Source organism: Chiloscyllium plagiosum, unplaced genomic scaffold (assembly GCF_037043375.1).
Source record: "Chiloscyllium plagiosum isolate Xiang-an unplaced genomic scaffold, Cpla_swu_hap1 HiC_scaffold_10, whole genome shotgun sequence".
Lineage (NCBI taxonomy): Eukaryota > Metazoa > Chordata > Chondrichthyes > Orectolobiformes > Hemiscylliidae > Chiloscyllium > Chiloscyllium plagiosum.
In genome coordinates this window covers 92273873-92296246 of record NW_028270148.1, presented here as the reverse complement: position 1 = coordinate 92296246, position 22374 = coordinate 92273873, and the positions used below count along the sequence as shown (strand labels likewise).

The following is a 22374-nucleotide window of genomic DNA, read 5'->3' as shown; positions in this document are numbered from 1 at the left end:
TAAGTAATTCTATACTTAGCACATGCCAACTGACTTGAGCAGATGTTCTAAGCTGGCAATCCAATGTAAAACTTGGAGGAATACAGTACTGTTGGAGATGCCTTTATTTTTGAGTTAACTGTCCTCTCAGCTGAATGCAGAAAATCCAAAATGGAGAGCTCATTGGTGTATGAGGCGATATTTATAATGTTTATTTTTTCACTAAAGCAGATCTCTGTCAATGTTGCTTTGCTGTTTATGGGACTTTGTTTTATGTCAGCTGGCTGCCATGGTTTCTATATTTCAACAATGATAACTCTTCTGAAGTTTTTCATTAGCTGTAAAGCACTTTGGGACATTAATGGTCATGAAAGGCAATAAGTAAATGCAAGTCTGACAGACATTTGTGAACTACTCACATTGATGTCTGTTCCAATTGGAATTCCCCATCCCTGTCTATTTCATACCAGCCTTGTAACCTGATCACTAATTATCTGTTTTGTTTAACCACTGGAGTGAAAGGGAGTTTGAGAGAAATTCAATTTTTGAAACCAAAGAAAAGTTTCCTTCCTCCCCCTTTTAAAATATATTGCATTACTTTATTACACTTCTTTAGACGGTTAATACTGTGTTGTGATATTTTAGAAGGATTAGAGTAACGTTCCTAATTTTAGTTGTAATTAAACTTGAATATAACTTCAAGACCTACGTACAGGTGGTTCTTCACTTGTGACATAGGGTTATTAGAAGTTACTGTTTGGAATGTCAAAATCTTTTCTAAGTATTAGATATATGAAAGAGTTTTGTGCTGTCCCCTGTAGTATGTCTAGTGGCAAGGGAGCCATTTAATTCCACTGGAGGTAGTGGCACCTTCCTGCCTTCACCTTGATTAAGGCTGGAGCAGGAAGGTTTCTGGACAGTCTACCAATTGCCTGATTTGTTAGGTGATGCAGTGGGTCTTTCTGCAAAAAGCCTGTGCTGCCAACACTGCACCTGTGAAAGTAACAGCAGTCTCTGAATCCTGTCCAGGCTCTAGCCTCCAGCTGTCTTCCTTCAAAAGACTCTGTATATGCTGAGGGCAATTGGAGCTGGATGTGAGTAGTTGGGTGCTCGGAGAAGCCTGAAGGCAGTGGATGGGTCTGTGACATTGAAGCGTTGAGGCTGAGAGTAGCTGCAAGAGCATGGTGAAGGAACTGGAACTGTTCCTGAGTTTTAGATGCTTAAAGTACCCCTACCCTATCCCTGCAACCCTGAGTTTCCCATGGCCAATCCACCCAGCATGCACATCTTTGGACTGCATTATTCTTTAGACTCGTCATTGATTAGTCATTTCAATTGAATGCATTTTTAATTCAAATTATTTTTCTTATAGGTGCTTTGGACATCCGAAATATTATCAAATGGAGTGAGGTTTTCCATGACAAGTGCTGATGGTGAAGAAGGGTATCCTGGAGAGCTGAAAGTCTGTGTGACGTACAGTCTTGATGGAGCAGTGCTGGCTATTAATTACAAGGCCCAAACCACTGAGACCACCCCTGTAAACCTGACCAATCATTCCTATTTCAATCTGGCAGGACACGTAAGATCAATTTTCTTAAACAAGTTCACTGCAGTAGATTGATCTGTTGAAGTTTAATATTGAAGTGACTGGAATGAAGATAAGAATCCCATGATGGTCCTAATAAGTCAGACCTTTTGTCCCACCGCCTCCAACCTCATAGTCCCACAACCCCACACCGCCCGTTTCTACCTCCTGCCCAAAATCCACAAACCTGACTGCCTCGGACAACCCATCGTCTCAGCCTGCTCCTGCCCAACCGAACTCATCTCGGCATACCTCGACACGGTCCTGTCCCCATTAGTCCAAGAACTCCCCACCTACGTTCGTGACACCACCCACGCCCTCCACCTCCTCCAGGATTTCCGCTTCCCCGGTCCCCAACGCCTCATCTTCACCATGGACATCCAGTCCCTGTACACCTCCATCCCCCATCACGAAGGACTCAAAGCACTCCGCTTCTTCCTTTCCCGCCGTACCACCCAGTACCCTTCCACCGACACCCTCCTTCGACTGACCGAACTGGTCCTCACCCTGAACAACTTTTCTTTCCAATCCTCCCACTTTCTCCAAACAAAAGGAGTAGCCATGGGCACCCGCATGGGCCCCAGCTATGCCTGCCTCTTCGTAGGGTATGTGGAACAATCCATCTTCCGCAACTACACTGGCCCCACCCCCCATCTTTTCCTTCGCTACATTGATGACTGTATCGGCGCTACCTCGTGCTCCCACGAGGAGGTTGAACAGTTCATCCACTACACTAACACCTTCCACCCCGACCTCAAATTCACCTGGACAGTCTCGGACTCCTCCCTCCCCTTCCTAGACCTTTCTGTTTCTATCTCAGGCGACCGAATCAACACGGACATCTACTACAAACCAACCGACTCCCACAGCTACCTGGACTACACCTCCTCCCATCCTGCCCCCTCTAAAAACGCCATCCCATTCTCCCAATTCCTTCGTCTCCGCCGCATCCCAGGAGGACCAGTTCAAAATACGTACAACACAGATGGCCTCCTTCTTCAAGGACCGCAATTTCCCCCCCGACGTGGTCGACGGTGCCCTCCACCGCATCTCCTCCACTTCCCGCTCCTCCGCCCTTGAGCCCCGCCCCTCCAACCGCCACCAGGACAGAACCCCACTGGTCCTCACCTACCACCCCACCAATCTCCATGTACAGCGCATCATCCGCCGTCACTTCCGCCACCTCCAAACAGACCCCAGCACCAAGGATATATTTCCCTCCCCTCCCCTATCAGCTTTCCCTCCGCGACTCCCTTGTCAGATCCACACCCCCCACCGACCCAACCTCCACTCCCGGCACCTTCCCTTGCAACCGCAGGAGGTGCAACACTTGCGCCCACACCTCCCCCCTCACTTCTCTCCAAGGCCCCAAAGGAAACTTCCATATCTGCCACAGATTCACCTGCACCTCCACCCACATCATCTACTGCATCCGCTGCAGCCGGTGTGGCCTCCTCTATATTGGGGAGACAGGCCGCCTACTTGCGGAGCAATTCAGAGAGCACCTCTGGGCCACCCGGACGAACCAACCCAACCACCCTGTAGCACAGCATTTCAACTCCCCCTCCCACTCCACCGAGGATATGCAGGTCATTGGACTCATCCACCGCCAAACCACAACAACGCGACGGTCGGAGGAGGAGCGTCTTATCTTCCGACTGGGAACCCTCCAACCACAGGGGATGAACTTGGACTTCACCAGTTTCTTCATCCCCCCTCCCCCCACCTTGTCTCAGCCGAATCCCTCCAGCCCGGCACCGCCTTCCTGACCTGCAGTCTTCTTCTTGACCTCTCCGCCTCCATCCTACTCCGACCTATCACCCTCACCTTGACCTCTTTCCACCTATCACATTTCCAACGCCCCTCCTCCAAGTCCCTCCTCCCTACCTTTTATCTTCTCCTGCTGAACACTCTCTGCTCATTCCTGAAGAAGGGCCTGTGCCCGAAACGTCGAATCTCCTGTTCCCTGGATGCTGCCTGACCTGCTGTGCTGTTCCAGCAATAAAGTTTCAACTTTGATCTCCAGCATCTGCAGACCTCACTTTCTCCTCGAAGACCTTTTGTCCCATTAACCATTGAAGTTCCTTCGCTACATATTGTCCATCAGTTTTGGATTTATTTGAATTTCAGGGCCCATTATTCATGGAGGTAAGGTGAGGGATTAGAGGGAAAAGGAAATCTAGAAGTCTTGGGATCATGGAGACCCTGTCGAAATTTAAAAGCAGTGACAGGAGACCACAGCTGAGGACTATTTGGATGGTCTGCAAGGACTGTAAGAGGTTTGGGCTGGTGGGGGGCAGGCTGGGGAGCTCTTCTCAACGTTTAGGCACCAGGGTGATGCAATATTCTTAATATAGTTGTGTGAATTGCCAATCCCAAATTCTAATAGAGAGAGAGAGAGAGAGAGAGACAGAGACAGAGAGACAGATCAGGGTGCTGGGAGAAGTGAGAGCACAATAATAGTAAGGGAAGGAGTTCAAGTTTGGTGGTTGGAGAAGAGGGTTTGAGCTGATCACAGCACTGAGGGATCACAATGAGCAGGAGAAGAGGCCAAATGTTCAAGGAATTTGGAAGAGCCTTCTGCACCTCCTGGCTCATGACAGGTGCTCCAAAATATTCTTAGCTGTTGCAGCTGGCTTTTCACGTCACTGTTTAGCAGTTCAATATCCCGAACCCTGGAAACCCAACTTGAGCTTTTATATTTAGATTTTGTCTTCTGCGATACTGAGAGAGTGGACTTAAATAGGAAAGTTAAGAGTATTGCCCTACCTCTCCAAGACCGGACAACTTGACCCGCAACCTATTGTCGTAAAAACTGGTGACTAGCAAACTTTGGACCCTGAGCCTCTCCTGCTTATCATGGTGTAGTGGTTGAGTAATGATGAAGTCATACAGTCAGAGAACATAGATGAAGGCTATTCTTCTGCTGGCTCTTTAAAAGAGCTATCCAATTATCCTGCCCTTTGTCCAAACACTAGAAATGCCCTCCTTTTCAATTACTCATTCAATTTCATTTTGAGATTTAGTGTTAAATTTGTTTCTAATGTCTTTCCAAAGTAGCACGTTCCAGATCATAACTGAAAATTTGCTTTGTTATGACATCATGTTTTGCTTATCACCTTAAATCTGTGCTTGCTTATTGCCGGCGTTGTCAATTGGAACTGAATTCTCCTGAATTACTCTTCTTAATTTGAGTACTTCTGAAATCTTTCTTTAACCTCTCTGTTCTATTTCTAGCATCTTTAGCTTCTATCCACCCATCTCAGTGTCCTCATCTCTGGCACTTCTTCACTTATCTAACTCGGACCATTATGAGGGAATGTGGTGGCAGAAGTGGGTAGCCATGGCTTGTATCCCTGCTATAATGGCTCTGGGAATATCCTCATCTCAAGGAGCACCATTCAAGAAGAGACTTACCGACATCTTTCAAGTTGATTAGAAATAAGCAACAAACAGTTAGCTTGCTGGTGTGTCCATTCTCCACAAATCAATATTTTAAGAATGATGTGTGCTGGAGGAATATTTAATTTGCCAGGCATCATGGATAACTGGGATGTAACAGAATATCTGGGATGAACCCTTGAGAGGTGAGCAGCCTCTGTCTGACTCCCAAACCAAGTTGTTTAGTCAGAGTGGCTTCTGTGTGTGTGTGTGTGTGTGCGCGTGTGTGTGCGTGTGTTGGGAATATGTGTCCACTGGATCTTCAGAGGAATCTGACAGTGTCTGTGGGTGAACCTAGGTTCACAGTGATGACCCATGTGCATTGGGAAAAGCCTGTAGTATTGAACCTGAGAGGTTTAAAAAAGATATTTTGCTGAGCCCTTGAATCTTTCAACCATCAGGACAATGCTAAAGTAAAGGAAAACAACATGTATGAGAGAAGAGATGTTGATTGGCTGGCAAATGGATTATTGTAGAGGTGTTGACATGGCGAATACCAGTGAGATGATGAATGATAGTTATTTACCAGGCTTTGTTTAAGTTTTGAACTGGGCAGAGTGACTCTGGTCAAGGCATTTCCCTGAGAAATGAATCAGAAAGTGGTTGTCATGTGTTTTGTTGATTTGTAACAGTCTCAATGTATGGATCTGTTCTCTCTACAAGAGCAAAGCCCTGGTAGTTAATATATGTAGTTTCTAGTATGTGCTAGTAGGTCACAATGTGAGCCTAATTAACAATCCAAAATTGGTTGTCACTGTAATTCTTACAGTCTAAGGATTATCTGTAAATTGCTAGCTTCACCTGTTGCTCATAGATCTGAGATATCCTTCCAGGGCAATCTGAGGTAGGTGCTTTTTAGGAATAACACAACAGCAAGGAATGATCTGAACAGGGTGGCAATGATGCATCCTGTTTTCACATTGATACATAGTTGAAAAAGCTAGTTCTCTCAAATGAGCACAAATATTGCTATTGATCTGCATGTCCTATATGGAGGTTTTAGATTAGATTAGATTAGATTCCCTACAGTGTGGAAACATACCATTTGACCCAACAGCTCCACACTGACCCTCTGAAGAGTAACCCACCCATTTCCCTCTGACTAATACATCTAACATTATGGACAACCTAGCATGGACAATTCACCTGACCTGCACATCTTTGGACTATGGGAGGAAACTGGAGGAAACCCACGCAGACACTGGGAGAATGTACAATTTCCACACAGACAGTCGCCCGAGGCTGGAATCGAATCCAGATCACTGGTGCTGTGAGGCAGCAGTGCTAACCATCGAGCCACTGCCCATTTAAAAAAAAAATTAGATTAGTTTCCCTACAGTGTGGAAACAAAGTTCTAAAATGAAGGAATCCTTCACCATATGAGTGAAAACTTATTCAGAACTGGTGGTGATAATTCATCTGTTACTTGGTCAATTTAAGTTTTGCAGAACTGGTCATGGGATGTGAGGGGCCATCATGTTTGTGTTTTTGAAGTTTGAGCAAAAGATGAAGTTTGCTGTTTCATGTGCTCCTGTACAGTAACTGCATAAATGGTGTTCGCCACTAATAGGAAGCTGCCTTCAAATCAAAACCATCTTCTGCCTGTCACACGTGTGAGTAATGTAGTCTATGACACTGGGTGTGTAGGCTGCAGGTTCCATAGTTGATAACAAGCAAAGATACTGTTTGGTATCACCATCAATCTTACCCAACCAGCCTGCACTTGCAAAATTCAACACACAAGGTCCAATATTAGATATGATTCTCTGAGTCAAAGTGTGTGATGCTGGAAAAGCACAACTGGTCAGGCAGTGTCCTTATGCTCAAAACAGACTCTCCTGCTCCTCAGATGCTGCCTGACTGGCTGTGCTTTTCCAGCACCACATGTTTTGACTAAGATTCTGTGATTGGACAACATTTACTAAGTGTGCTAAGAATTATGCTGAATATGAGAAATGTCAGTTGGGTTCAGAGTATGGCACACTTTCATGTACCAGAAGCTACATGTATTAATGCACAGGACAATATTCTTTTGAAGGCAGAAAAAAAGTATACATATTGCATCTGTTTCAATTCAACAAAATAGCTGACAGTCACTTAAATGTCTTGACCCACCAATGTCAACGTCTTGATTAAAATTTAAATAAAGCCTGTCAGTCATCAACTAAATGGTGAATCCTGCATGGTAACATAATTTCCAATCAGCACTCTTTCTCATGCATGTTTTGCATGTTGTTTTCCTTATATATTGGTATTTTTTCTAAATTGTCTTGATGAAACAAAATGAGAAGCTTTGACAAAATGTCTTTTTTTTTTAGAAACAGGATTTTACTTTTGTGCAATAATCCCTCGAAGACCAAAGTATACTGGGGTGTATTCTGAAAGAAGATTAATTGGTTTACACGTGACTTGACGTTGTCATGGAGATGCATGGATCAGGAGAAGGAGAAATTAATGTTCTCCCCAAATGGGGAAATTTTCTTATGGTATATTCTGAGAATAAAGCAGAGACTGTAAGCGTGTGTTATATACTTGAAAGAGACAGATTTAGGTACAATGGATTGTGGATTAGACTATTTCATTGCTGCTGTTTCAATTATATAAGGGCTCTCTGACCGCTTAAATGGCTTGGAGAAGGGAGTCACTGAGGAATCTGTGCCATCAGGACTGTCATGACAGGGGTGAGAGAGAGGGTTCATAGATGTATGCCTTGGCATTGTGTACGTTGTCCTGGGACTTTGAATGGAATACAGTTGCTCGTGATTGTGACTCAATGACTAAAATTATTTGGTGGAAAATCAGAAATACTTCAAAACTGAAATTAATTTGGAAAGACTGTGAGATTGTGTGCCTCATTTATACAAAATTAATGCAAGAGTTTGCAACAATGTGAAGTATACCTTTGTATTGATTATAAAAATGACTTTTTGTTTCAAATATCCTTCACCCATCAACTAATGTTTGAGGTACTTTGGCTTTGTCTGATTTGTTGCAGTAATTTTTAAAATGTAGTTTTGTCCACTACTTTCTGTTGATCTTGTGGGAATCCCTTTCTTTTTAAAAATATTGCAGTTTATAGGGATTGTACAATAAATACCATGAAGTCACCAAGGAGGGACAGAGGCATTTAAGCTGGAAACATGACCTGCACCTCTACAAAGCTGTAATTACCTTTCTCTGTTGGAAAATTTGCTCACCACCAAAGGCAGAAAAAAAATATTTTAGTTAAAATATATTTTGGACGTAGCTGCACGCATGGCTCACTTTAACATCTCATTCAAAATTCGGCAGCTCTGGCTATACAGAACTCCCTCAGTAATCCTTTTGAATTGTTGGTCTAATCTTTGTGTTCAAACATTTGGAATGGGGTTCAAGCCTTCAAGCTCAGAAGCATGCATGCCACCATTTGAGCCAATGCTGATACCTAACAAATCAGCTTTTTTGCAGCAAATTTTTAAAAAAGAAAACATTACAGCAATTTTTGTTTTAACCAGCATCTTATGAACTGAAAAATGGCAAAAATTGTGTAACTCAAATACTGGAAGATTACTGTATTGTGTGTATGTGTGTGCAGGTGCTCTCTACTAAGTTTTATTTAAGGCAAAGTTGCACTATTATTAAAGTAATTTATGCTATAAATCAAGTAAATCAGTGATGCGTATACCCCCTGCAATATGTTTCTATTACTTGGTGTATGGTTTTTATATTATATGGCCCTCTTGATCAACCAGAATATTTGATCTACTGGCACACTCTTGGTCCTATAAGTGCTGGTTAATTTTAAAAGTTCGCTGTATCATTTAATGCAAAAATAAATCAGTCACTTGCTGGGAACACATCCCAGGGTCACTTTTCTGCCCAGTAGAGCAGCTAGAAACCCTTTCTGAACTAGTTGTAATCTCTTCCAACTCTTCCATCAGGCTGAAGATACAAAAGTTTCAAAAGGTACAACAGGTTCAAGAATAGCTTCTTTCCCGTTGTTATTAGACTTTTGAACCTCCCTAATTTCAAATCTAATATTGATCTTGCTTTTTGTGCATCTCTTTGTAGCTGTAACTTTGTATTTCTTGCTCTGTTCTATCACCCTGTGATCTTTGTATGATATAGTCTTCCTGTACTGCAAGCAGAACAAAACTTTCACTGTACACAGGTATATGTGACAATAATAGCTCAAATCAAGTTAATCAGTCGATAATATTCTAATCAGTGTTCAAGAGGAAATGTTTGGTGGTCTCTGACCAGGATTTGTCAAACAAGGATTTTTCACAAGTTTAAGTTAGTCTGCTGCAGGAATACAGACTTTTATGATTGTTCCTTTACCTCGTGGATATTTTAATGATTTGAATTTCCGCTTGGTTTTTTTCTTCAATATTGTTAACTCCTCCTTTGCCTAACCGGACTTCCCTTTTTAGTTGTTGCATGGTCTGTTCACAAACTGTTGCTAATTCTGGGCCAAGACGATGCCCAGGATGTGTATGGACTTGACCATTCCTCGTTATTATTCCTTACCCCCAGCTGGAATAAACCATGGCATTCAGTTGGTACCTCACATTTGTGATCTCGTCAAATCAGTGACTGAAACCCTGAACCATATCCACATGACGACAGTAATCAAGAAATATCTGACATATGACTGCTGCCATTCCATTCTTACATGGGTGACTTTAACGTGCACATTGATTGGCCGAATCAAATCGGTAAAGGCAATGTTGAGGAGTTCAGAGAACTCATCCGTGATAACTTTCTTGAACAGCATGTTACTGAACCTACAAGGGAGCGAGCAATCTTAGATCTGGTCCTATGTAATGACACAGGTAAAATTAATGATCTTGTAGTTAGGATCCTCTCAAAGAGTGATCAAATTATGGTAGAATTCCGGATACATTGGAAGGTGAAATAGTATCATCTAAAACAAGGGTGTTATTCTTAAACAAGGGAGACTATAATGGGATGAGGAAGGCATTGGCTAAATTAGACTGAACACCAGTAATATGGTGGAACAGTGGAGGCCTTTCAAAGAGATTTTTCACAGAGCTCAAGGAAAGTATATTCCAGTCGAAAACAAGGATAGTAAGAGGAGGAAGAGCCAACCTTGGATAACCAAGGAAATAAAGGAAGGCATCCAATTAAATGCTCAGGCTTACAAAGTAGCCAAGAGTAGTGGGAAACAGGAAGATTGTGGTTCTTTGTTGCTTTTCAAAGTTTTCCCAAAGCAAGCAATATAGAAAGGAAAGTTATATTATGAATGCAAGCACAGAATATAAAAACAGGTAGGAAAAGTTTTTATATTAAACAGAAAAGGGTGGCTAAAGTAGATGTGTGTCCCTTGCAGGATGAGAAAGGGAAATTAATATTGGGTAATGTTGAAACGGCCAAGGCTTGAATAACTATTTTGTGTCAGTCTTCAGTGGAAGATGTGTCTAACATGTCAAAGAATGATTGAGATGAAGACTTCAATTCAATTGTTATCACTAAAGGTGTAGTGATGAGCAAACTCAAGGGTCTAAAGGTAGATAAATTCCCCTGGTCCTGATGGAATGTATCCCAAGGGTGCTGAAAGAAATAGTGGAAGTTATAGTAGATGCGTTAGTGGTAATTTACCAAAATTCACTAGACTCAGTGCAGGTTCTGGTGGACTGAAAGACAGCGAATGTCACACCGCTGTCTTAAAAAAGGGTGTAGGCAAAAGGCAGGTAACTATAGGCCAGTTAGCTTAACATCTGTAGTCGGGAACATGCTAGAGGCTTTCATTAAAGAAGAAATAGAGGGACATCTGGATGGAAAGAGTTCCATCAGGCAGACACAGCATGGATTCAGGAAGGGAAGGGAAGGTAGTGTTTGGCAAGTGTACTGGAGTTCTTTGAGGATGTAACAAGCATGGTGGATGGATGTTGTATACTTGGATTTCCAGAAGGTATTCGACAAGCTGCCACATAAAAGACTCCTCCATAAGATAATGCATGAAGTTGCGGGGAATATACTAGTATGTAGAGAGGACCGGTTAACCAATAAAAAGCAGAGAGTTGTAATAAATGGGTATTTCTCTGGTGCCACAGAGGTCAGTGTTGGGCCAGCAGCTGTTAGTGATATGTGATTTGGAAGAGGAGACAGTGTGACATTTGGTGATAACACTAAATTGAGTGGAAAGGCAAACTGTGCAGAGTCTACAGAGAGATTTAGATAAAGTAAGTGGGCAAGGGTGTAGCAGATGGAGCACAATATTAGTAAATGTGAGGTTATCAACTTTGGAAGTAAAATAGTAGGTCAAGAGTATTATTTAAATGGTGAAAGATTTCAGCATGCTGTTGTGCAGAGGGACTGAGGTGTGCTCATGTATGAATCGCTCAACGTTGACCTCCAGGTGCAACAAGTAATCAGAAAGGCAAATGGAATTTGGCTTTCATTGCTAGAAGGATTGAATTTAAGAGCAGGGAGATTCTGCTGCAATTGTACAACGTGTTGGTGAGGCCGCACCTGGAGCTTTACGCACAGTGCTGGTCTCCTTGCTTGAAGAAGGATATATTGGTTTTGGAGGTGGTGCAGAGGAGTTTCACCACGTTGATTCCAGAGATGAGGGGGTTACCTTACAAGGAGAGGTTGAGCTGCCTGGCACTGTACTTGCTAGAATTTAGAAGAATGGGGAGATCCTATAGAAACAAAATTATGAAATGGATAGATAAGGTGGAGGCAGGCAAGTTTCTGTTGGTGGGTGAGACTAGATCTAGGGGGTGTGGCCTCAAGATTATGGGGTGTAGGTTTAGGACTGAGATGAGGAGGGACTGCTTTTTCCAGAGAGTAGTGAATCTATGGAATTCTCTGCCCAAGGAAGCAGTAGAGACAGCTTCAATAAATATATTCAAGACACAGTTGATGGGTTTTGCATGGTAGGGGAGTTAAGGGTTATGGGGATAATGTAGATAGGAGGAGCTGAGATGATGGGTAAATCAGCCATGATCTTAATGAATGGCCTACTCCTGGTTCTATTACTATGAAACCCAGAAATATTAGTTTTATAAATTCTTGCATTTGACACAACATAGTTTTCATTTCTATTCCAAATACACAGGGTAAATTGTAAATAATCTCATCTGCAGAGAGAACTGTAACTTGCCATTTCTAGAATTTCTTGAGTGCAGTAAAACAATAACTTGAATTTAAGTAGCACCTCTTAATGTAACAAAAGATCTCAGGATGCTCCACAGAAAAGAAATTCCCACTAATTCAATAAAAATTACATTAGGAATTGTGACCATAAGCTTGGGTAAATTTTAAGGAGAGTCTGAAAGGGACAGATTGGTGGAGGATGGGGATGTTTGAGGAGGAATTTTTAGTGTTAAATATTGAGGTATTAGATGGGTTGATCCCACGCAGGATCTTCATGGATTTTTAATGTGAACACCTCATTTAAAAATCCAGCTTAGAATAAGTATGCCAGAGCATTTTGGTCTTTACCTAATGACGGGACGTAGGAAGTCAGATGTGCAAGGGGCCAGAAATGGAGGGAGAGTGAGTTCTGATCATAGGTAAAATGAGGTGAGACCATGGATTGTTTTGAGCATGAACTATAATAATTACTGTAGATAGATACCTTCTAATACCTTGTGATAGATATAGGACAAATGTCAGAGATAATTTCTTTATTCAGAGTAGTAACGACTTGGAATGCACTGCCTGCAACAGTAGTTGACTTACTAACTTTTGAAGGGCATTTAAATGGTCATTGGATAGGTGTATGGATGAGAATGGAATAGTATAGATTAGATGGGCTTCAGATGGATTCCACAGGTCTGCGCAACATTGAGGGCTAAAGGGCCTGTAATATGCTGTTCTGTGTTCTATCTTAAGGAAGATATTCTAACATCAGAATTTTCACTTTTTCCTTTCTCCATTTAGGGATTCCCTAATATTTATGATCATGAGGTTTCTATAGAAGCAGAGAACTACCTGCCGGTCGATAAAACATCAATTCCAACTGGTAAGAATATGCAGGTTATTTTATTTATATTTTGGTTCCTGTATTAGGAATTATTGAATCAGGAGTATTCTCCATAATTAAGCTAAGCAAAGTAACAATGAGATAAATATTGGCACCAAAAACTATCCAATACTAGGAGGTTTCATCTTAATGTTTTAAAGAAAATAGATGAGGACATTGCAAGTGCCCTGATCTTTCAGAGCTCTGTAGACCTAAGAACAATTTATTTAGATTGGAAAATTGTGCCTGATAAAGATAGTGGAGAAAACCAGAGAATTACAGACCAGTTAGTCTAACATCTGTTGTTAGGAAATGGGTGGAAATTGGGGCTCGATATTCCATGCCCCTAGCCAAGCTGAATTTTCATATTTGGGATTGCTGTTGGGGGAGGGGCAAGTAAAGTAGGGTAGGTGTATAGCTCACCATCTTCCCACCAACTTCTAAACTCACTCTTACAGGGTGCGGTAATGAATACTGAAATTGGAACCTGTACGTAAATAATTAAGGGCCAACTGAACTTAGGCGGAGGGGGGGAGATCAAAAAAGCTCAATTGAGCCCAGTGTTATTCTGCTGACACGGTAATACCTGGCATGGGCAGATAGGTGGGAGTGGGTATATATTTTCTAATCAGCCTGTTCAGAGACATTAGGACACACCTCTGGAGCAACTTGGACTTGAACCCAGGTCTCCTGGCTTGGATGGAGGGACACTACCACTGCCAGAAGAGCTTGCACTTTTCGGAAAGTGTTTAAAACCGCAGGAAGGAAGGCTCATCATGGGCACTCAAGGTATTGCATCCCTCCCTTATTACTTGTATGGCCTTTGAAACCCATCCCTTCACAATCCTCACCCCCTTCTGGTAGGTGGCAAATCTTGTTCTCCATCTGTTCAGCTTGCCATTAACATTCTTTCCTGGTGACATTGTGAGGGGTCAGTTCTCTGTACTATGGTTTTCTGGGCACCTTGAAAACTTGATTACTGAGATCCGGCATGCTTTTTACAAAGACTAGATCACGCCTAATACATCTGATTGATCTTTTGAAGGGGCAGCTGAAATACTGGCTAAGGATTACCTGTGGATGTTATTTGTGATCTTCTGGAAAGGTATTTGATAAAGTCCCCCATAACAGACTATTAGTTAAAGTTGAAGTTCATGAAATTGAAGGCATTATTATTGACCTGATTAGGACTTTGTTGATGTTATGACACTGATAAACCCCTCTGCTAACATAAACCAGCAACACAGAAAAGATTGTATTCTGTGAAACTTCAAGAGGCCAAGAAGTATTTAAGGAAAAAAAATAACAATTTTATTGCTTAAAGTAAAACAGAATAATTAGCTAACAACTATTTACAACTCCTCCTCCTAACCTTTTACTTTCCCTTCTATAATACTAGTCCGATAAAACCCCTGAGTAAGATTCAAATTTCAAAACCTGGCAGCTATTGAATCTTTCCTTTGTATTTTCCTCAGTAGACTTTCTTCTCTTTAAGGATTTCTGTTTCACAGGTCATCGATAGACAACAGTACCTTTAAGAGAGCTGTTCTCTTGGCAGTCTGCAGATGTTGGTGGCTTGACAGTTCTCCTCCCAACTGCTCAATTTTTCCCAGACTTATACCCCAAAGCATCGATTGTTTCATTGGTTTTTAATATTGTCAATATACTAAGTTCAAACTTGATTGGAGGTTGGTATTTTGGGGTATAATGTAAACTGATTAGCCAAATTTGAATTTGTTTTTGTCTCCAGGCAGCCAAGCCAGAGCTAGCTGTTCTGAATCAAAAGTTACATTGTAAATTCTCTAGCACTCTGTGCTTCTCTAAGTCCTTGTTAGCTTTCAACTTTCTTAAAGGTACAGTACACTTTGACATCTTCCATAACATTGAGCAGGAGAAGACATACCACAAGGATAATGGGCAGGTAGTTTATTTAACAGTACACAAAATGGTGGCTTGGAAGGATCTGTTCTTGGGTCTGAACTATTTGGTGTTTAGATGACTTAGATGATGAAATTGAAAGCCATATATCCACATTTGCCGATGACACGAAAAATGTCCAGAGTTGTAATCAGTATTGCTAGAAGCATAAAATCCTGGAAGTTCCTCCGTATCAGGATTTTGGGTATATCTGCAGCATGTGCACTGTAGCAGTTCAAGGATGCAGCTCATTTCTACCTTCTCAAGGGCAATTGAGGATGAGTAACAAACTGCCAGTGATGTTCCTTTTTCCATGAATGAATACAAAAAAATATTTTGATGAGACTTTCATCATTTGAATGAATGAGTAAATCTATGGCAAATGTATTTCAGTATAGGCAAACATAAGGTCAGCAACATTTCAAACTAAATAAAAAGATAGTATTTTTTAAATAGTGGAAATCTACAAAATGTTTTGATTCAAATCTGTTTCAGAGCATGTTAGTGGGAGGGAGGAGTAGGGTCCAAATACCTAACTGAACAGGCTTTGAAATAATCATGAAGACTAATGCAAAGATGGCCTTTATATTTAGAGGACTAAAATACAAGGAGGTAAAAGTCATGCTTCAGCAATAACAAAACCACAGTTAAATCACACCAGGAGTAGTGTGTGCACTTTTGGACATCTTGCCTATAGAAAGACATGTTGGCTGTGGAGGTAGTGCAGTGTAGATTTACCAGAATGATGCCTGTCCTCCAAGAATTAAATTATAATGAATGATATAAATTGTATTCAATACACGTTAAGGAGTGATTTAAGACCATAAGAAATAGGAATAGGAATAGGTGTAGGCTATTTGGTCCACCTGATCCTGTAGTAGGGGTGGCATCTCTGGAGTGTAGACTGACAGCCAGGTTTCTGGTAGTGATTGGCTCTGCTGTCATGAGGAATTTCAGATTCCAAGCGATCGATTGTAATAGAAAGTCCTCTAGTCTGAGGTTTCTGAGGCCATCAGTGAGACATCAGAATAGCATGTTGACTCCCTGTTGGCAGGGTCAAGGATGTCTTGAAGTGGGTGAAGAATATTCTCAAAGGGGAGCGTGACCAGCAGGAGCAGGTTGTGCAGGCTGTTGACAACAACACAGGTAAGGAAAAGGATGCGGTTCTGCAGAGACAATATAGGAAACTAGGCAGAAGGTTTTAAAAAGTGGGTCCTTGATGGTAGTAATATCGAGCGAAAATGAGGACTGCAGAAGCTGGAGATCAGAGTCAAGATTAAACTGGTGCTGGAAAAGCAGAGCAGAGCAGGCCAGGCCAACCAAGGAGCAGGATAATGACGTTTTGGGCAAAAGCCCTTCATCAGGAATGAGGCAGGGAGCCTCTGGGGTGGAGAGATAAATGGGAGGGGTTGGGGCTGGGGATAAGGTAGCCAAGAGTGCAATAGGTGGATGGAGATGGGGATGAAGTGATAGGTCGGAGAAGAGGGTGGAGCAGACAGGTGGGAAGGAAGATTGGCAGGTAAGATGGGTCATGAGGATGGTGCTGAGCTGGCAGGTTGGAATGGGGTGGCAAGGTGGGGGGGAATGGGGGGAGGGGAAATGAGGAAATGGTGAAGTCCACATTGATGCCCTGGGATTGAAGTGTGCTGAGGTGGAAGATGAGGTGGTGAGGGAGTGGCGGTGGAGGAGGCCCAGGACCTGCATGTCCTTGGCAGAGTGGGAGGGGAAGTTGAAATGTTCGGCCACAGGGCGGTGGGGTTGATTAGTGCGGGTGTCCCAGAGATGTTCCCTGAAGCGCTCTGCAAGAAGGTATCCAGTCTCCCCAATGTAAAGGAGACTGCATTGGGAGCAACGGATACAGTAAATGACATTTGTGAATGTGCAGGTAATAATATCTGTCTACTACCGGTGCCATGTGCTAGTGAGAATAGGCATACGAGGAGAGAGCAGATTAATGCGTGGCTGAGGAGCTGGTGCAGGGGACAAGGATTCACATTATTGGATCATTGGGATTTCTTCAGGGGTAGAAATGAGCTATATAAGGAGGACGGGTTCCACCTGAATTGGAAGAGGACCAATATTTTTGCTGGGAGATTTGCTTGTGCTACTTGAGAGGCTTTAAACTAGTAGGTGGGGGGGGATGCAGATGCAGTGGTGGGAACCAAAGTGATAGTGAGAAAAGGCTGATGCTGATACGGTAAATAAGGGGAACAAGTCTCTTCATCAAGGCAGACGAGAGCTTGGCAGAGAACGAGGTAAAACTAATAACTTGTATTGAAGTAAGTGCAGTTTATCTTGACAAGTATGAACTGAGGGCATGGTTGGGAACATGGGTATGGGACATCAAAGCTATTGCAGAGATGTGGCTCAGTGATATGCAGGACTGACTGCTTAATATTCTGGGGTATAGATGTCATAGGAAGAATGAGGAGAGAAGTTAGGAATGATTTATTTGTGCAAAGGATGATTAGGACACAGATTACTTCAGCACAGGGGCATTTGAAGTTGTGAAGTGGCTTTTATGAGAAAAGTAAATCAAACAAAGGAAGATATAGGGCTATGAGATGAGCACAGGGAGTGGTTTCAATTGCCACATGGGTACCAACAACATAGGTAGGAAAAGGGATAGGGATGTAAGGCAGAGATTTAGGGAGCTAGGGTGGAAGCTTAGAATTAGAACAAACAGCGTTGTTATCTCTAGTTTGTTACCCGTGCCACGTGCTAGCAAGGCAAGGAATAGGGAGAGCGAGCAGTTGAACACGTGGCTACAGGAATGTTGTAGGAGGGAGAGATTTGGATGCCTGGATAATTGGGGCTCATTCTGGGGTAGGTGGGACCTATACAAATGGGATGGTCTGCACAAGGACCAGAGGGGCATCAATATCTCGGGGGGTGTAATCTGCTAATGCTGTTCGGGAGGGTTTAAACTAATTCAGCAGGGGGGTGAGAACCTGAATTTTAGGAGGAAATGAGGACTGCAGATGCTGGAGATCAGAGTCGAGAGTGTGGTGCTGGAAAAACACAGCAGGTCAGGCAGCATCCAAGGAGCAGAAGAATCGTCATTTTTGGCATAAGCCCTTCATCAGGAATGAGACAGGGATAGTCAACATGATTTTGTGAAGGGTAGGTCGTGCCTCACAAACCTTATTGAGTTCTTAAGAAGGTGACCAAAAAGGTGGATGAAGGTAGTGGTTAATGCGGTGTACATGGATTTCAGTAAAGCATTTGATCAGATTTCCCATGGTAGGCTATTGCAGAAAATATGGAGGCATGGGATTGAGGGTGAAATTGGCTAGCTGAAAGAAGACAGAGGGTGGTGGTTGATGGGAAATGTTCATCCCATCAGTTACTTGTGGTGTTCTGCAAGGATCTGTTTTGGGGTCACTGCTGTTTGCCATTTTTGTAAATGACCTGGATGAGGGCGTAGAAGGATGGGTTAGTAAATTTGCAGATGACACTAAGGTTGGTGGAGTTTTGGACAGTGGAAGGATGCTGCAGAGCTGTGCTGAGAAGTAGCAGATGATATTTAATGTGGAAAAGTGAGATTATTCACTTAGGAAGGAACATCGAAAATAAAGAGTACTGGGTGAATGGTAAGATTCTTGGTAGTGTAGATGAGCAGAGAGATCTGTGTCCAGGTACATATATCCTTGAAAGGTGCCACCCAGGTTGAGAGGGTTGTAAGAACTGTTGAAGAAAACTCTCAGACTTGGACTTTGCAAACTGATTAGTTTATTAAATGATATATCATGGAGAATTCACCGTCCTAACTGTGGCTCAGTGTTATTCCAAAGTACATCAGTGTACTACAGGGTTATATAGAGAAAACAGCTAGGAGCTGATCGTTAATTATGCAGTTTGGCATGCTTACAAGTTGGTATTAAATTAGAGGTTAGTCATTAAGGTTAAAACTAAAGCACTGTTATGCATTCCACAAGTGGACAGATCAACTTGTTTCACTACCTGCTCTAGCTACACAGATTGCTAATACTAAGCAGAGATATCCTTAACTGGCTGAATGACCGTAAAGAGGCAATAACTAGAGGAGGAAGGGGGACTAATTGGAAAGTCTATATCAGCTTGACTGGTTCTACAGTCTGCGTTGATCATTCAGCAAAGGGAGGAGACACTATCTTGAGAGGGAAGATAAGGACAACCTTTCACACTAACTCATAGTAAGGAATGCATAGCCAGCAAGTTCTGGCTGTGGGAACAAAATGGAACCCTCAGCCGAATCAGGAAAATGGCTTCCAGGCAAATAATGTTAACTTTTCCCCAACAAGAACGCATACGGTGTGTTAGCTTTTATTGATGGAGGGATTGCATTTCGGAGCCATGAGGTCATGTTTCAGCTGTACAGGACTCTGATGCGACCACACTTGGAGTATTGCATACAGTTCTGGTCACTGCATTATAGAAAGATGTGAAAGTATTAGAAAGGGTTCAGAGGAGATTTACCAGGATGTTGCCTGGTATGGAGGTTTAATGAGGAAAGGCTGAGGGATTTGAGGCTGTTTTCGTTAGAAAGAAGAAGGTTGAGAGGTGAATTAATAGAGGCATACAAGATGAATTAGATAGGGTGGACAGTGAGAGCCTTTTTTTCTTGGATGGTGATGGCTAGCACGAGGGGACATAGCTTTAAATTGAGGGGTGATATATAGGACAGATGTCAGAGGTAGGTTCTTTACTCAGATTAGTAAGGGTATGGGATACCCTGTCTGCAACAGTAGTAGACTATAAATGCCGGAGGAAACATCACAGAAGCGCTTCACAGGAGGCTCCCAAGCACTGAGGATGTCACCTAGACTGAGGACGAAACGTCTGCAACACAAATTCCCAGCTCGGTGAACCACAACAACAAGCACCTGAGCTACAAATCTTCTCACAAACTTTGAGTAGATTCACCAACTTTAAGGTTTGATATGGATGCTAATGGAATAGCACAGGTTAGGTGGATTTTAAATTAGTTTCACAGGTCAGTGCAACCAAGGGCTGAAGGGCCTGTTCTGCGCTGTCATGATCTATGTTCTTCTTCGATGTTTACTACTTCACCATTGCCATTGATTTAAAAAGAAAACCTTGTTATAAATTCTTTTTAGATGCCTAGCTTTTTAACTAGTGATGTGTAAAATTATGGTAGTGAATTACTAAAAACTAAAGTGTATATAGATGATTCATTCTGTGGGAGGAATGTGCAAGAACATGCTTTTCCAGTACGTCATGTGACATTTGGAACTGAGGCACACAGAGCTCAATGAAATGTGGCTGAGAATGAGTTTGGGCTTCACTGCATTATTTCCTGTCACTTTGTTTTTCACCACTTAGGCAGACATACGGAACAGTGGGCCTGTTAGGCAAATTTAGAGGTCATCCAGATTCCGGACATCATACACAGCCATGCAGTTTTGACAACTTTAAGGGACGAGTGTAATGAAAAATACTGTCTAGTTAAAGTCCAAAATATACTAGGGGCAAGAGAATAATCAGGGAAACAGTAGGCCCGTGAGGGACCAATTTGACCATCTTCGTGTGGAGTCAGCAGACTTAAGTGAGGTTTCAGTTGAGTACTGTGCATCTGTAGAGAAGGACAGTGTAAGTATAGAAATCAAAGAGGGGTCTGTGATATACTTAAACTAGCATTTAGTAGGTAGGGACATGAATGGTTTTATCAGGCTTAAAAGTAGATAAATCATCAGGTTCAGATGGGATATATCCCATGTTGGTGTGGAAGACAATGAATTATTTTTCAGATCCTCTCCAGATACAGATGTGGTGCTCAAAGGACTGAGGGCAGCTAATGTGGCTTAATTATTCAAGGAGGATGAGAGGGATAAACCAGGAAAATACAGTTAAGTGAGTCTGACTAGGTCAGGAAACTAGTGGAAAAAGTTCTGAGGGACAGAATTAATATTTTCATCATGGACTTATCAAGAGGAGATCATAGGTATCAAATTTGAATATTTTTGAGGTGGAGATGAGGGTTAATGGAGTTGATGTAGCCCGCGTGGACTTCAGTAATGCTTTAGATAATGATTTGAATGGCTGACTGGTTAAGAAGCTAAGAGGCCATTAGGGACCAGGGCAGTTTGTCAAATTGGATCTAAAAATGGCTTAATGGCAGGAAGCAGAAGGTGATGTTTAATGGCTATTTTTGTGACTGGAAGCCTGTGTCCAGCAGCATATGACAGTGCTCGGTGCTGGCTCCCTTGCAGTTTGTTGTGTACATTAATGATCTTTACATGATTGCAGCATTTATGATGAATAAATTTAATAAATGACACAAAAATTAGTCATGATTTGGAGGTGACAACCACCTGATGAAGAAATAGTGCTTCCAAATAAACTTGTTGGACTATAAGCTGGTGTTGTGATTTTTAACAAAAATTAGTGATGTGGTAAATAGCAAAGATGAAAGACTTCGACCACAGAATGACATTGACAGGCTTGTTAGATGGGCTGAACAGTGGCAAATGAAATTTAACTCTCTGAAGTATAAGATGTTGCACTTTTGGGGGATTATGTATGATGAACGTGAATGTATATAGAAAAAAATGAATGCACCATTGGAATTGTATCACAGAGACCTTAGTGTGCATTTTGTTATACCTCAGAGGTAGTGCACTGGAAATCAAGCCTTGCTATTCCCGGAGTACTTATCAAAGTATCCAAAATTCCTCAATAACACTCCCAGTTAAAATGCTACTCTAGTGCACATGTATAGACAGATTAAAAAACAGTACTATTAAAAATGGAGGGAAAATCCTGGGAAAGCAGTTTAATAGCCTGTAGCCCACAGGTTTCGTTGAAATTTTCTTTGTTTGTCAGGACTTGCTGCTGTTCAACCTCTCTAGACCTTTTCACCCCTTTGCAGGAGTTAACTGCAAAGTCTCTTAGCTCTTCGTTTAAAAACAATAGCTTGCAGCAATTGGTGAGAGAATAAAAGTGGCTTTCTTCAAACTTAATGTTCTTTTTTTAAGCTGCACAGACACTCCACCTTCCCTTCTAGAGGTCCATAGGCTTCTGCCAGTATTGTTCCCACCTAGAAACTGCTCAGCTGCCCACGAGCCAGTTGGGTAGTTGTTAGTCTAATGGCCTTTGTCATCCACAATTCTTCACAGTTCCATAAACTAATTAGCAATCTGTCGCTGGCTGAATCTCACTTAAAATACACCCTCCAGTGCCAGTGCTTCTGCAAACAGTCCTTCCCCACTGCTTGGACAAGGCAGCAGCGTAAGCATGACTTACAGCTTGCTGTTTAAAAGAGCAGTGATTCCTTCCTAAATCCTTAGTTTTAAAACTATGCTTTTCCCATTTCAATCTACAATCAAAAATACAGAACAATAAGAATAACAGCATCAACAATGTCCATAGATCTTTGAAGGCAGCAGGACAGGTGACAAGATGGTCAAAGTATGTGGGATGCCTGTCTTTATTGGTTGAGGCACTGAATATAAGAGCAAGGAGGTTATGATGGAGC

General features: G+C 42.2%; 1 protein-coding gene across 1 annotated transcript in view; it reads left to right on the top strand.

Moving 5' to 3' along the window:
- The window catches only part of galm (galactose mutarotase), a 69870-nt gene that overhangs the window by 35984 nt on the left and 11512 nt on the right, over window positions 1-22374 (top strand). The window contains exons 3-4 of the mRNA XM_043696410.2: window positions 1352-1558; window positions 12899-12980. Coding sequence (XP_043552345.2) covers window positions 1352-1558; window positions 12899-12980 — 289 coding nt within the window. The remainder of the gene's footprint in view (window positions 1-1351; window positions 1559-12898; window positions 12981-22374) is intronic.